Source organism: Heterodontus francisci, chromosome 14 (genome assembly GCF_036365525.1).
Source record: "Heterodontus francisci isolate sHetFra1 chromosome 14, sHetFra1.hap1, whole genome shotgun sequence".
NCBI lineage: Eukaryota > Metazoa > Chordata > Chondrichthyes > Heterodontiformes > Heterodontidae > Heterodontus > Heterodontus francisci.
The window spans coordinates 99109083-99124339 of NC_090384.1; the positions used below are offsets into that span (position 1 = coordinate 99109083).

Genomic DNA, 15257 nt, shown 5'->3' on the forward strand with positions numbered 1-15257 from the left:
CCAGACTTCCTTTCACAAGTTTGTGACCTTTTCCTTGGACTATGATCATCTTCAGGCCCGCTTACGCTATGTTTTCTGGCCTTCCACATTTCACTTCCTTCTGCCAATCTATAGGTCTGATACCCTATCCCTTGTCTTGCACATTCAGTCAATGTTTGTATTTCCCTGTGGTCTTTCTTGCCCTTCCTATAATGGTGGCTTCCCTCCATTCACTAGCCCCTTCTGGCATATATGTCACTCTTGTCCCAAATTTTGGTAGTTGGCCTTTGGAATAAATGGCCTTATCTTGATCTTCATTATCACTTGGTTCACTCTCAGTTAGCCCGTTATCTGCCACAATATGTTGCTCGTAAAGGCCCGAAATATGTGCATGCGAAGTACATGGTTCACCATCAGTGTCCATCGTTGGTTCAGATACTGTCAATGTATAATCAGTGCCAATAAGCTGTGAGGAATACACTCTAACGGCTTGGTTACCATCTTGCAAAATTTCCATTTTGCCATCAATGCCTACAACTTTTCCTGGGCCTCTCCATTTTTTCTGCCCTTCTCTTCTGTAATACACCATGTCCCCGGTATTCAAATTCTTTTCTGGTGGCCTGATCCAATACCTCAAAGCTCTCCTGATTTTTTTCTGAAACCTCCGCCTTAATAAATGCTCTTCTCCCTGCATGCATGGCATTCAAATGTTCTGCAAAAATTGAACTAATTGTAGTCCCCTCTAAAGCCGAGGGATGATCCCACATTACCAAAGGTATTTTCGGATTCCTGCCATAAACTAATTGATAGGGGCTGTAGCCCCCAACCAACATCCATTAACATTCACTCCCTCCACCACCGACGCACAGTGGCAGCATCTACAAGATGCACTGCAGCAACACACTAAGGCTCCTTAGACAGCACCTTCCAAACCCGCAACCTCTACCACCTAGAAGGACAAGGGCAGCGGATGCATGGGAACACCACTACCTGCAAGTTCCCCTCCAAGCCACACACCATCCTGACTTGGAACTATATCGCCATTCCTTCATTGTCACCGGGTCAAAATCCTGGAACTCCCTTCCTAACAGCACTGTGGGTGTACCTACCCCACAACTGCTGCAGCGATTCAAGAAGGAGGCTCACCACCACCTTCTCAAGGGCAATTAGGGATGGGCAATAAATGCTGGCCTAGCCAGCGACGCCCACATCCCATGAATGAATTTAAAAAAATTGAAGCATGCTTCTCGCACGTACTTCCCATGCCAGAGCAGTCGTCAATTTACAATTTGGCTGGTTGGCTAAAATTTTTCAGAGCATGTCGTCAATCACGGTGTGATTTCTCTCACAAATCTCATTCCTAAAAGGACTTTCTACTGCCGTGTGCATTGCTACAATATTCATATTTTCACACATACTTCTGAACTCATTATTGGCAAATTCTCCTCCACTGTCAGTCAGAAATCTAGCCAGTACTCCCAGTGCCCTTCCTATCCACCTTTCCATTATCTTGTCCACTATTACTTTTTTTGTCTTTACTATTAATTACTGTGAACAGACCGAATCTAGTCACTATGTCTATAAACCGTAGAAAAAAAATCTTTGTCTTTATCCCAAACCTTCACGTCCATCGCTACGGTTTCATTAAAGTCCCTTGTTATTGGGAGACTCACTACGGGTCGCAATGGTGTCCTCCTGTTTTTTTTTTACATATCACATTTATCACTGATATCCTCGATAAGTTTAGTATGGTCATCATCTATTACTTCACATCTTTTAACAGAATCCCTATCCCCAGATGCCATTAATACCTCTTCAACATCCTGCTTAGAGATGTTAGGTCTCGCTAAAGGAATACAATAATATACTGACTATGTAAACTGCAAAGCTACAGATTTCCCAAAGACTTATCATGTTCCATATCCAATTTCATCTGAGCCTTTTTCATAGATAGTTTACTTAACAGTAAAAGGGATTTCACTGGATACTACACCGTACTAATAAAATGGTTTACCCCTGCTACTTTTACACGGAATTACCACTCTTTTAAGTGATTTCAACATGTTGTCATCCCCAAACCTGAAACAGGTAGAAAGGTCACATTCTCTGACCTTACTTCAGTCTTCCTTACTTAAAGGATCCATGTAACACCTTAACCATTGCACTCCACATACCGTGGACGTACACCCGCTGTCCAGTACTGTGCAACTGAACGAATCTGTGACTAGGACGTTCATTAGCAGACTGAAGCTTCTCATGAGCAGTACAATTACTTCTGATTGATCAGTAGTGTCATCCTTGCCTTCCGAACCTTCCACGTCATGTGTCATCTCAAAAACCGTTATTCCTTTTTAGACAGTGCAACACACAATGATACTTTGAGTCACATCGGAAACACCTGTTGACCACCCCTTGGTTATTCCCGGGGTTTATCCTTCTGCCATAATTGCCCAATTCCTACCGTCTGTTATAGCTGCCAAAAGGGTCTCTATCCTCATTTATTTTGTTTGTAATTCTCCTTTCGTACTAACGTTTGGGCCCCATATTTGAACGGCCTTGAAATGCTACTAGCATTGTATCCTCCACCTTCGGTGTCACTGCTGAAGAGCCCATTTGCGTCATGAAAGTGACCAGAAAGGAATGTCCTCCCACAAATTTTTTCAGGGCATCTGACATTGAGTCATAGAGTTGTACTGCATAGAAACAGGCCCTTTGGCCCAGCGCGTCCATGCTGACCATAATGCCTATCTACACTAATCCCACCTGCCTGCATTAATTCCATATCCCTCTATGCCTTGCTCATTCAAGTACCTGTCCAGATGCCTCTTAAACGTTGCTACTGTTCCTGCCTCCACCATCTGCTCTGGCAGCTCATTCCAGATACCCACTATTCTTTGTGTGAAAAATTTACCCCTTTGATCCCCTTTAAACCTCCGCCCTCTCACCTTAAAGCTATGCCCTCTAGTTTTAGTCACCCCTACCATGGGGAAACAGACTCTGGCTATCTACCCTATCTATGCCTCTCAATTTTATATGCCTCTATCATGTCCCCTCTCAGCCTCCATCTGATCAAGAAGCATATCTCTTTCTTTGTACCTAACTCCGGTTCATACCAAGAGGCTATCCATGTTCGATATCCAAGCACAATCCAACATTTTGAAGGCAAGTACTGATTTAGGAATTTCTAAGTAGAATCACTGCAACCTTGCATATAATTGGTTAAACTCCAAAATAAGAACCATCCATTTTTCTAAATTTATCAAAGTCCGACCACGCCTCATAAGCACTCAAGTCATCTTTCATATAAATTTTATCTATAAATGTTAAGAGATTGTCCAAACCTTCCTCATTGTCCAAACGATGAGCCTCTAGCTCTGATAACACTTTGCCCCTGAGCTTGCTTCTGGCGGGAAACGCTAAAATGCAAGGGTTATTCCTTGCTTCCTTTTTGGTAAAGACGTAACCCATATCCATAGATCAACTTCATTCTTCCATTGATCGTAAGGTTCGGCTTCACAAAACAGCGGTGGAAAATCATATCCCGACACCTTACACCTGGTTTCAGTCATCTTTCTTGAAAAAAACTCCAATTCTAATCTCCTATCTGAAAACAAACTTTAGACTCCAATCTTCACTTTCAGGCAGCCATCCTCTGCTACCAATGTTAGAGAAACTTCCAAACCTGTTTGTGAAGAAGAGACTGAGACTTGGATGCTTTGGTGGAGACTGTTTATTGTTTGCCACAGAGCTTACTTCTCCACTCTGAACAACACCCAGCCAGTGCTGGCTGTCTTTTCTTTATATGTACATCTGAGTATAATTAATTAATGAACACCCAACACCTCTTCACCCTATTACCTTCAACTACTAGGTATTTAAACATCCATTAACAGAACTTATTAGATACTAACAAGCTATTGGGAAGTGCAAATACATCCCTAAATCCAAGACACTCAGACCTCTTATAGGAATGACTAGCACCATTATATCCAAAATATGCCAAGTTCCCAAACTTGTAACGAAAACTAATTAAATTTTATGAACCTTCAAAAGGGGCAAGTGAACTCGCTTTTGCATGACACGACAAGTCTGCTGCACAACTAGATAGGTATTCTTTCTCAGAAAGTACACATTGGAGCAACTGGACATTTATCATGGCCCAATTTTCTCTCCAGGTTTGCAGTCCCATATTGTTCCAGTCTGGAAAGCATCTTCATACAGTCAGTTTAAATCAGATATTGCTTCTTCAGTACAGCCTTTACCAGGTCACCTGTTCGGCTTGCTCTCAGTCAGTCCACTCCTGCACAACCTCTCATTATCTACTTCATCTGCTGCCACTGTGGGTCCTTGGTATGCAAAAGTAGCTTAAATTATGTAATTCGTATCTGTTTCGCTCATGCGTTATACTCTGTTACCCATTTATATAATCTCATGTGCGCCACGTTCCTTCTCTTTGATAGCAATCTTGTAGGTCTGTTTATTTACAATTAATTTTTAGGTTTCAATTTCCTCTCAGCCTTCTGCTGCTTGAACTGCTCGATTACCACCCAGATGGACCCTACTGTTCTCTTAGCCAATTACTGCAAAGCTAAACATGAGCAATACTGCTTTTCAATGTTAGTCCCCAACTACCAAAAACAGACTTACCATTAGGACCAGTTTCTGATAATTCTGCTTGAGTTCCTGCAGACTGTCTGATGGACTTGCACCCAAAATTTCATACCAATCCTTTTGAAAAGTATTTTCAGATGTCATCCTGCAGGTGGTTTTCATATGCGTCCGACAAATCCTTGCTTTAAAAAAACAAATATACTGGTAACTGATTTTGGCCTTGTGCATAAGTCTATACTGTTAGGCTTCAGAAACTATGAACATACTTAAAAATAAATGATAAAACAGCATGACAATAAGCAATATAAAAGGAAAAATAAAAGACATCCATCATTGCAGAAGGCTGCAATAGTTGAGGAGGGAGGAATACTTTTACAGGGGCTAACAATACATTCTCTCGCAGAATTGGACACCCCGATGGGTACGAGGATTTTGCATAGGAACCTTTTCAGTTCACCACTGCCGCCTTCTTTTTAATTTTACAATTAAACTATCTATATTACCAAATCATGCATGGGACAGCCTCCAGAAACAAAATTTGTAGGAAAAAGGCCATTCTGCCCTTCTTGGGGGCTGACCTTACCAAGTCCCATTCTCCTGCTTTTTCCTCATGTCCTTTTATATTATTTTCTTCACTGTAATTATTGAGTTGCATTTTGAATGCTGTAATCAATTAGTATCAACCACCACTTGTGATAATTTACTCCATATTCTGAGCTGTGAAAACATCTCTACTGAGCTCTGCCACTACGTATTTAAAGCTAATCTCAAGATTACAGCCCCTGGCCTTTGATTTACCTACCAGTAAAAATCTTCTACATTAACATGTCTATTTCTTTTATCGTTCTGAACAACTCAACAAATTGCACCATCACTTTTCTCAGGGGAATGCAAACATTGCTTTTCCAGTCTTTCCTTGAAACTCAGACCCATCATTTGGGTTTGAGTTTTGATTCGTTCAGGGGATGTGGGCATCGCTGGCTAGGCCAACATTTATTGCCCATCCCGAATTGCCCTTGAGAAGGTGGTGGTGAGCTGCCTTCTTGAACTGCTGCAGTTCTTGGGATGCAGGTACACCAACAGTGCTGTTAGGAAGGGAATTCCAGGATTTTGGACCAGTGACAGCAAAGGAACGGCAGTATAGTTCCAAGTCAAGATGGTGTGTGGCTTGGAGGGGAACTTGCAGGTGGTAGTGTTCCCATGCATTTGCTGCCCTTGTCCTTCTAGGTGGTAGAGGTCGTGGATTTGGAAGGTGCTGTCGAAGGAGTCTTAATGAGTTGCTGGAGTACATCTTGTAGATCGTACACACTGCTGCCACTGTGCATCAGTGATGCAGGGAGTGAATGTTGAAGGTGGTGGATGGGGTTCCAATCAAGCAGGCTGCTTTTTCCTGGATGGTGTTGAGCTTCTTGAGTGTTGTTAGAGCTGCACCCATCCTGGCAAGTGGAGAGTATTCCATCACACAAGAGAAAATCTAACCATCTCCCCTTGACATTCAATGGCATTACCATCGCTGAATTCCCCACTATCAACATCCTGGTGTCACCATTGACCAGAACTTGACCTGGACCAGCCACATAAATACTGTGAACTACTTGGAACTATATCGCCATTCCTTTGCTGTCGCTGGGCCAAAGTTCTGGAACTCCCTTCCTAACAGCACTGTTGTTGTACCTGCACGGCAAGAACTGCAGCGGGTTGATTGATCTTCAACAACCACAACCATCATCCTTTGTGCTAGGTATGACTCCAACCAGTGGAGAGTTTTCCCCGATTCCTACTGACTTCAGTATTGCTCCGGCTCCTTGATGTCATTCTCGGTCAAATGCTGCCTTGATGTCAAGGGCAGTCACTCTCACCTCACCTCTTGAGTTCAGCTCTTTTGTCCATGTTTGGACCAAGTCTGCAATGAGGTTGGGAGCTGAGTGGCCCTGGTGGAACCCAAACTGAGCATTAATAAGCAGGTTATTGCTGAGCAAGTGCCACTTGATAACACTGTCGACGACACCTTCCATCACTTTGATGATGACGGGAGTAGACTGATAGGGCAGTAATTGGCCGGGCTGGATTTGTCCTGATTTGTGTGTACAGGACATACCTGGGCAATTTTCCACATTGTTGTAGCTGTACTGGAACAGCTTGGCTAGGGGCATGGCTAGTTCTGGAGCACAAGTCTTCAGTACCATTGCCGGAATGTTGTCCGCCCATAGCCTTTGCAGTATCCAGTGCCTTCAACCGTTTCTTGACATCACATGGAGTGAATCGGATTAGCTAAAGACTGGCATCTGTGAAGCTGAGGACCTCAGGAGGAGGCCGAGATAGATCATCCACTCAGCACTTCAGGCTAAAGATGGATAATAAATGCTTCAGCCTTGCCTTTTGCACTGATGTGCTGGACTCCCACATCATTGAGAATGGTAATATTTGTGGAACCTTCTCCTCCTCCTGTCAGTTGTTCAATTGTCCACCACCATTCACTACTGGATGTGGCAGGACTGCAGAGCTTAGATCTGATCCATTGGTTGTGGGATCACTTAGCCTTGTCTATTGCATGCTGCTTCCACTGTTCGGCATGCAAGCAGTCCTGTGTTGAAGCTTCACCAGGCTGACACCTCATTTTGAGATAAGCCTGGTGCTGCTCCTGGCATGCCCTACTGCTCTCTTCATTGCTCTCTTCATTGAACATGGGTTGGTCCCCTAGCTTAGTGGTAATGGTAAAGTGGGGGATATGCTGGACCATGAGGTTACAGATTGTGCTTGAACAGAATTCTGCTGCTGATGATGGCCCACAGCATCTCATGGATGCCAGATCTGTTAGAAATCTATCCCATTTAGCACGGTGGTCGTGCCACTGAACACGATGGTGGGTACCCTCAGTGTGAAGACGGAACTTCGTCTCTACAAGGACTGTGCGGTGGTCACTCCTACCAATACGGTCATGGACAGATGCATCTGCGACAGGTAGATTGGTGAGGACCAGGTCAAGTAGGTTTTTCCCTTTTGTTGGTTCCCTCACCACCTACCACAGACCCAGTCTAGCAGCTATGTCCATTAGGACTAGGCCAGCTCGGTCAGCAGTAGTGCTACCGAGCCACTCTTGGTGATGGAAACTGAAGTCCTCATGCAGAGTACATTTTCTGCCCTTGCTACCCTCAGTACTTCTTCCAATTGGTATTCAACGTGGAGAAGTACTGATTCATCAGCTGAGAGGAGGGCAGTAGGTGATAATCAGCGGGAAATTTCCTGGCCCACGTTTGACCTGATACCACGAGACGTCATGGGGTCTGGAGTCAATGTTGAGGACTCCTGACTGTGTACCACTGTGCCACGACCTCTGGTGGGTCTGTCCTGCCAATGGGACAGGACATACCCAGGGATGGTGATGGTGGTGTCTGGGACATTGTCTGCAAGGTATGATTCCATGAGTATGACTATGTCAGGCTGTTGCTTGACTAGTCTGAGGCACAAGCCCCCAGATGCTAGTAAGGAGGACTTTGTAGGGTCCACAGGGCTGGGTTTGCCGTTGTCGTTTCCTGTACTTTGGTAAATGCTGGGTGTTCCGTTCGGTTTCATTCCTTTTCTTAGACTTTGTAGCAGTTTGATGTAACTGAGTGGCTTGCTAGGCCATTTCAAAGGGCAGATTTCCTTCCCTAAAGGACATTAGTGAACCAGATGGGTTTTTAGAACATTCGACAAGGGTTTCATAGTCACCACCAGACTAGCTTTTATTAACTGAATTCAAATTCCACCGTCTGCCGTGGTGGGATTCGAACCCATGTACCCACAGCATTAGCCTGGAGCTCTGGGTTACTAGTCTAGTGACATTACCACTACACCACTGCCTCCCCAGTACTGCTATGAGGCTTTATTTTATAAATGTTGGTATTTTAAATAAATTGCTGCTCCTATGTAGAGGTTACACAGTTCCAACCAATATCAACTGATGTTCCCACATTCCATTTAATGCCGTATAACATATGATAATAAAAGCAAAATATTACGGATGCTGGAAATCTGAAATAAAAACCAGAAAGTGCTGAAATACCCAGGTCTGGCAGTATCTATGGAGAGAGAAGCAGAGTTAGCATTTCAGGTCTGTGATCTTTAAGTTACACTTTCGGCGTAACATATGATTAGTTGCAGGTCACAAACATGTGTGGCATATGCAGGACTAATCTCAGAGTGCAGAATGTCAGATTTAGAGTTGCTGAATCTCTTCACATTTAAATGCATTTGTAAATTCAAATCTAACCACACTGTTGAAAACTATATTTTAACTTCAGATTTTAAAATAGTTGCGGTAGTGAAGGAAATGCTAATTGAAATATTTTGCAAGCGTCATTAAAAATTACATAATCAACTCAAAGATTTGGTTTGTGAAAGCACTGTCACTTAAAACAGCACGTAAAATTGTTGTTTTACTGCAGTAGTATATTTTGGCATATAGGTGTAACACATAAAGGGTTCTGAAAGATTTTTTAAACTGCAACACAAACTCAACAACTGGATTCTGAACACTGCACACCTGAGGGTTTTATCAAATCTACAGGGTGACACAATACCTCACCTCACTGCTTGAGAGTTATGGCATCATCCTACTGATCCAACGACCCTCTTCCGTTCAGGGACGTTGCATCAATCTTCAATGGCGCTACAAAGAGGGACGAAGACAACATAATCAGCAAAGAAAGAAAATAGAAAGTGACTGATGCAGCACAAATTTACTCAATGGTCAATGTGAAGGAGTTCCAGTAGAATTCTCCAAGTGGCTCATTCCTGATTATTTCAGGAATTTAACCTCGTCAAGAACTGTCCAAAATGGTGATGATTAAAAAAAAATGCCTTTCACAACCTCAGGACGTTCCAAAATGCTTTACAGCAAACAAAGTACTTTTGAAGTGTAAGCATTGTTGTCGTACTCCAATAATATTACACCACTGCAACCTAATGTAACGTCTTTATTGCATTATGCACCAGCATTTACTCCAAAAGACTGGGGAGACAAGGACAGGCTGTAACTCAATCCTTCATTCACTCTTGAAAACGCTAACCTACGTTCAACATTTGAGCTGGTAACCGGGCTGTCGATCACTGTCATCCACTTTGGGAGTTAAAGGGAGTTAAATGGGTTCAGTTTCACAGATGTTCTTCATTCATTTTACTTGCAAGGTAAACATATTACAGTTCCTAAGGTTATATGAGTTATGTATGTCTGCAGTCAGGGCAACCTAAAATTTTGTATATACCTCAAGAAAAGCACTCACCCTCCTACTCTGTATTAACAATGTGGATTATGCATAGCGTTGAGACACCAGAATGACAGAGTTGGTGTTCACCTGAACCGAGGAGTGAGCCACTTCCATCTATAACAATGGAAACAGAACCATAGTGCCCCATTCTCCTTTATAATGTGACTTTAAAGTTTGCTGCTCCACTCACACTTTAAGCCATTTGATTGTTAGCTTTATCAGATTAGTGCTCCTATTTCTATCATGTTATTAAAAGTGATAGCATCATTGGTGGTTACAGGAGAAAGTAGTGTTATTCTGCTTTGTCTTTCCTCTATGGCATGTTTGCTTCTTTCTTTTTACCCCACGCACACATCTTTTACTGGTCATCTTTAATCAATTTATTGGAGTTCTTTGAAGAAGTAACATGTGCTGGATAAAGAGGCACCGGTAGATGTACTGTACTTAGATTTCCAGACGCATTTGATAAGGTGCCACATCAAAGGTTATTGCAGAAAATAAACGCTCATCGTGTAGGGGATAACATTTTGGCATTGATAGAAGATTGGCTAGCAAACAGGAAACAGAGAGTAGGCATAAATGGGTAATTTACTGGTTGGCAAGATGTAACGAGTGGTGTGCCACAGGGATCAGCGCTGGGGCCTCAACTTTTTACAATTTATATAAATGGCTTGGATAAAGGGACTGAAGGTATGGTTGTGAAATTTGCTGATGACATAAAGATAGGTAGTGTTAGGCAAACCCCCCACTTGCCAAGACTGAATTACACACGATTTTGCCACATGAGCATTAAAACTTAAAATTGCAAGCCCCTGGCTGGATGGACATTTGCATAGGACCAGACGGTGTTGAAACAAAGGAACCAGTCCTTGCCCCAATACACAGAAGAGACCTGATCAAACCAGTGGGTCACATGACCACCTGCTGGCCAACTAAGAGAGTTTTAAACTGGAAAACAGAATTTGAACTCAGAACCCCATGTGTTCCTGCAACTAAAGCTGGAATTACCTCCTCTCCTGTCTGCCTGCTCATCTCTCTGAGAACTGAATATTGCGAAGACACGTGAACCTCAAAGAGAGAACAGTTTCCTACATGAACAAGGTTTAAGCAGAATACTGGACCCCAACAAAACGCAAGACCAAACAAGGACTACAGCGAGCTCAAAGCAGAGTAACAAGATATTGCCTCAAATTGTTCCACTTTGTTTTTTCTTGTCTTTTCTGTCCCTATCTGCACGTGTATATTGCACGTGCATGCTAGCGTAGGTGTGTCGTATATCTGTAGGTGTGAACCGTATTAAAGTTAGTTTAATAAATTTCACTTTTCTTCTTTAAACCAAAGAAAGCCTGTTTGTGCTCATTACTTTGCCTTACAATCGGAAAGCTGTGAACAAGAATTCACAAAGCGGGAGCTCAAAACACAATGTGTTTAAAATTAAACTGTTACAATAAGACCAGGTGGAGATAGTAACAGCCCCTAGGTACATTTCTCACCTGGTCATAACAGTAGGAAAATAAGTTGTGAAGAGGACATAAGGAGGCTGCAAAGGGATATAGATAGGTTAAGTGACTGGGCAAAGACCTGATAAATGGAGTATAATGTGGGAAAATGTGAAATTGTCCATTTTGGCAGGAAGCATAAAAAAAGCATATTATCTAAATGGTGAGAGATTGCAGAGCTCTGAGATGCAAAGGGACCTGGGTGTCCGAGTGCATAAATCACAAAAGATTAATATGCAGGTACAGCAAATAATTAGAAAAGCTAATAGATTATTTATTGGGAGGGGAATTGAATACAAAAGTAGGGAGGTTATGCTTCAGTTGTACAGGGCATTGGTAAGACCACAGCTGGAGTACTGTGTACAGTATTGGTCTCTTTATTTAAGGATGTAAATGTGTTGGAAGCAGTTCAGAGAAGGTTTACTAGACTAATACCCGTAATGGGTGGGTTGTCTTATGAGGAAAGGTTGGACAAGCCAGGCTTGTATCCGCTGGAGTTTAGAAGAGTAAGAAGCGATATGACTGAAACATACAAGATTCTGAGGGGTCCTGACAGGGTGGATGTGGAAAGGAGGTTTCCTCATGTGGGAGAATCTAGAATTAGGGATCACTGTTTAAAAATGAGGGGTGGCCCATTTAAGACAGAGATGAGGAGAAACTATTTTCTCAGAGGGTTGAGTATCTTTGGAACTCTCTTCCCCAAAAGGCAGTGGAAACACAGACTTTAAATATTTTTAAGGTGGGGTAAACAGATTCTTGATAAGCATGGGGGTGAAAGGTTATTGGGGGTAGGCAGGAATGTGGAGTTGAGGTTACAATCAAATCAGCCATGATCTTGTTGAATGGTGGAGCAGGCTTGAGCAGCCGAGTGGCCTACTCCTAACTCATATGTCAACCAAGTCATTTCATCAAGTTAGTTATGCTACAGACATCAGAATACACAGATTGATCCATCGAGTTAGATTGTATATTTTTAACCCTAAACTCAAGAAAAGAGGAACCTATCATGCAGCTTTGCTTTTGGAACTTTTTAATCAACAAAATGTAGTGATGCTTCTGTTTAAGAGCCATATCTATTAGGCTGCTTTAACATAGATCTCCTCCCCTTATTTCAATGATTTCCCTCAACAAGTATTGCACTTATATAGCACCTTTAATGTAGTAAAACATCCTAAAGCATTTCACAGGAGCATCAAATAAAGTTTGGCATCAAACCACATAAGGATGTTAGGATAGGTGACCTCCAGGTTAACTGGCTATCCTTGTTTAATTTACTATTTTCTCTCTAATACACAGGAACTGCAGAATTTCAATCGTCCCAATCACTCAACATGTTACAAAATAAATCGACAATGAAGAATTTCAAATGCAAGGTTTTACTTGTTATTGTTAACACTCTTGCTATGTAATCAGGAAATTGAGAGATCAATAAAAGCAAAATACTGCGGATGCTGGAAATCTGAAACAAAAACAAGAAATGCTGGATTCACTCAGCAGGTCTGGCAGCATCTGTGGAAAGAGAAGCAGAGTTAACGTTTCGGGTCAGTGACCCTTCTTCGGAACTGACAAATATTAGAAAAGTCACAGATTATAAACAAGTGAGGTGGGGGTTGGGCAAGAGATAACAAAGGAGAAGGTGCAGATTGGACCAGGCCACATAGCTGACCAAAAGGTCATGGAGCAAAGGCAAACAATATGTTAATGGTGTGTTGAAAGACAAAGCATTAGTACAGATTAGGTGTGAATATACTGAATATTGAACATCAGCAAGTGCAAACCTGAAGAAAAACAACCTGAAAAAAACAGTGGGTGAGCAAACTGAACAAACTAAGATGAACTGAAATAAATACAAAAAAAGATTGTAAAAAATGTAAAAAGGAATGCCAAAAAAAAAAGGGAAGAAAAAATAACTAAAAATGAAAGTAAAGTGGGGGGCTGTCATGCTCTGAAATTATTGAACTCAATGTTCAGACCGGCAGGCTGTAGTGTGCCTAATCGGTAGATGAGATGCTGTTCCTCGAGCTTGCGTTGATGTTCACTGGAACACTGCAGCAATCCCAGGACAGAGATGTGAGCATGAGAGCAGGGGGGAGTGTTGAAATGGCAAGCAACCGGAAGCTCAGGGTCCTGCTTGCGGACTGAGCGGAGATGTTCCGCAAAGCGGTCACCCAGTCTGCGCTTGGTCTCCCCAATGTAGAGGAGACCACACTGTGAGCAGCGAATACAGTATACTACATTGAAAGAAGTACAAGTAAATCGCTGCTTCACCTGAAAGGAGTGTTTGGGGCCTGGGATAGTGAGGAGAGAGGAGGTAAAGGGGCAGGTATTACACCTCCTGCGATTGCAAGGGAAGGTGCCCTGGGACGGGGACGAGGTGGTGGGGGTAATGGAGGAGTGGACCAGGGTGTCGCGGAGGGAACGATCCCTTCGGAATGCTGACAGGGGAAGGGAGGGGAAGATGCGACTGGTAGTGGCATCACGCTGGAGGTGGCGAAAATGGCGGAGGATGATCCTTTGGATATGGAGGCTGGTGGGATGAAAAGTGAGGACAAGGGGAACCCTGTCACGGTTCTGGGAGGGAGGGGAAGGGGTGAGGGTAGAGGTGCGGGGAATGGGTCGGACACGGTTGAGGGCCCTGTCAACCACAGTGGGGGGAAATCCTCGGTTGAGGAAAAAGGAGGTCATATCAGAAGCACCGTCATGGAAGGTAGCATCATCAGAGCAGATGCGTCGGAGACGGAGAAACTGGGAGAATGGAATGGAGTCCTTACAGGAGGTAGGGTGTGAAGAAGTGTAGTCGAGGTAGCTGTGGGAGTCAGTGGGCTTATAATGGATATTGGTAGACAACCTATCCCCAGAGATGGAGACAGAGAAGTCGAGGAAGGGAAGGGAAGTGTCAGAGATGGACCATGTAAAGGTGAGAGAAGGGTGGAAATTGGAAGCAAAGTTGATAAAGTTTTCTAGTTCGGGGCGGGAGCAGAATTGAGAGATCAAACCTCACTTCAGAATTTGAGCCTATAATTCAGGTTGACATTCCCGGTGCAGCAGAGAGTGCTGCACTGTCGGCAGTGCCATCTGTTAGAATGAGACTTTCGGTCAAGGTCTGGTTTATCCTCTCAGGCGGATGTAACAAAAAAAATCCAGCGGTATTCCAGAATCTTATTAAAAAGAGAGAAAAAAGTAGTTTTTCCTGTGTCCTGCCAAAATGTTTAGGTGCTCTTGCTTCACTTTTTTTGCGGGATCTTGCTGTGCACAAAATGTGGCGGCACGTCAAAATGGGACATTCGATCAAAAGCCGCCACATTTCGAGGTTGGGAGATATGATCTGATCTGTGTATGTGTTATTTTCCGTTCACTCTCCGCCTGCTCGTTTCCTAACCGCCCCGCTACTCACAGCGATGCTGTCACTTCATGAACATTCCCCTAACAGCTCGGCTTTTGAGGCTTGTTCTGCCACCGGCCTCGGTTCTCAGGCTGCTGACACGCGGCCTCCGGAGCACAACAACGGCCCTTTAACCCAAGCCCACCAATGCGCCGTGACCGGAACCCAGTGAAGGGGCTTCAAAACAGAACTGACTGGCTCGAACAACACTGCCACCGGAAGGGAAACTTTAATGCGTCGGACCTCTTTATTTGAATATAAAAATCCGTTGCCGGCGGCGCGCGCAGTGGAACGGCGAGCAGTGAGGGATTGGCCGGTTCGGAGCGGCAGTTGGGAATCGGGCAGTTGCGATTGGGCGGTTGGGAATCGGGCAGTTGCGATTGGGCGGTTGGGAATCGGGCAGTTGCGATTGGGCAGTTGGGAATCGGGCAGTTGCGATTGGGCGGTTGGGAATCGGGCAGTTGCGATTGGCTCGAGAGGAGAATCAAGCGCTTCACCGCCATATTTGTAAAGTAGCTGAGAGCCTGGGATGGGGGA

The 15257-nt window shown here is 43.6% G+C and overlaps 1 protein-coding gene across 5 annotated transcripts in view; it reads right to left on the reverse strand.

The window, feature by feature from the left end:
- dnajc24 (DnaJ (Hsp40) homolog, subfamily C, member 24) overlaps positions 1-14951 on the reverse strand; it is a 106699-nt gene extending 91748 nt beyond the window's left edge. For 4 of the 5 annotated variants that reach the window (XM_068046599.1, XM_068046603.1, XM_068046601.1 and 1 more), the window contains exons 1-3: positions 14733-14951; positions 9158-9241; positions 4627-4772 (exon numbers count right to left, since the gene is read on the reverse strand). In XM_068046599.1, the coding sequence (XP_067902700.1) occupies positions 4627-4752 (126 nt within the window). In that variant the 5' untranslated portion in view covers positions 4753-4772; positions 9158-9241; positions 14733-14951. The remainder of the gene's footprint in view (positions 1-4626; positions 4773-9157; positions 9242-14732) is intronic. The other variant, XM_068046600.1, reaches the window with a different exon arrangement.
- Between the last annotated feature and the right edge of the window lie 306 nt (positions 14952-15257).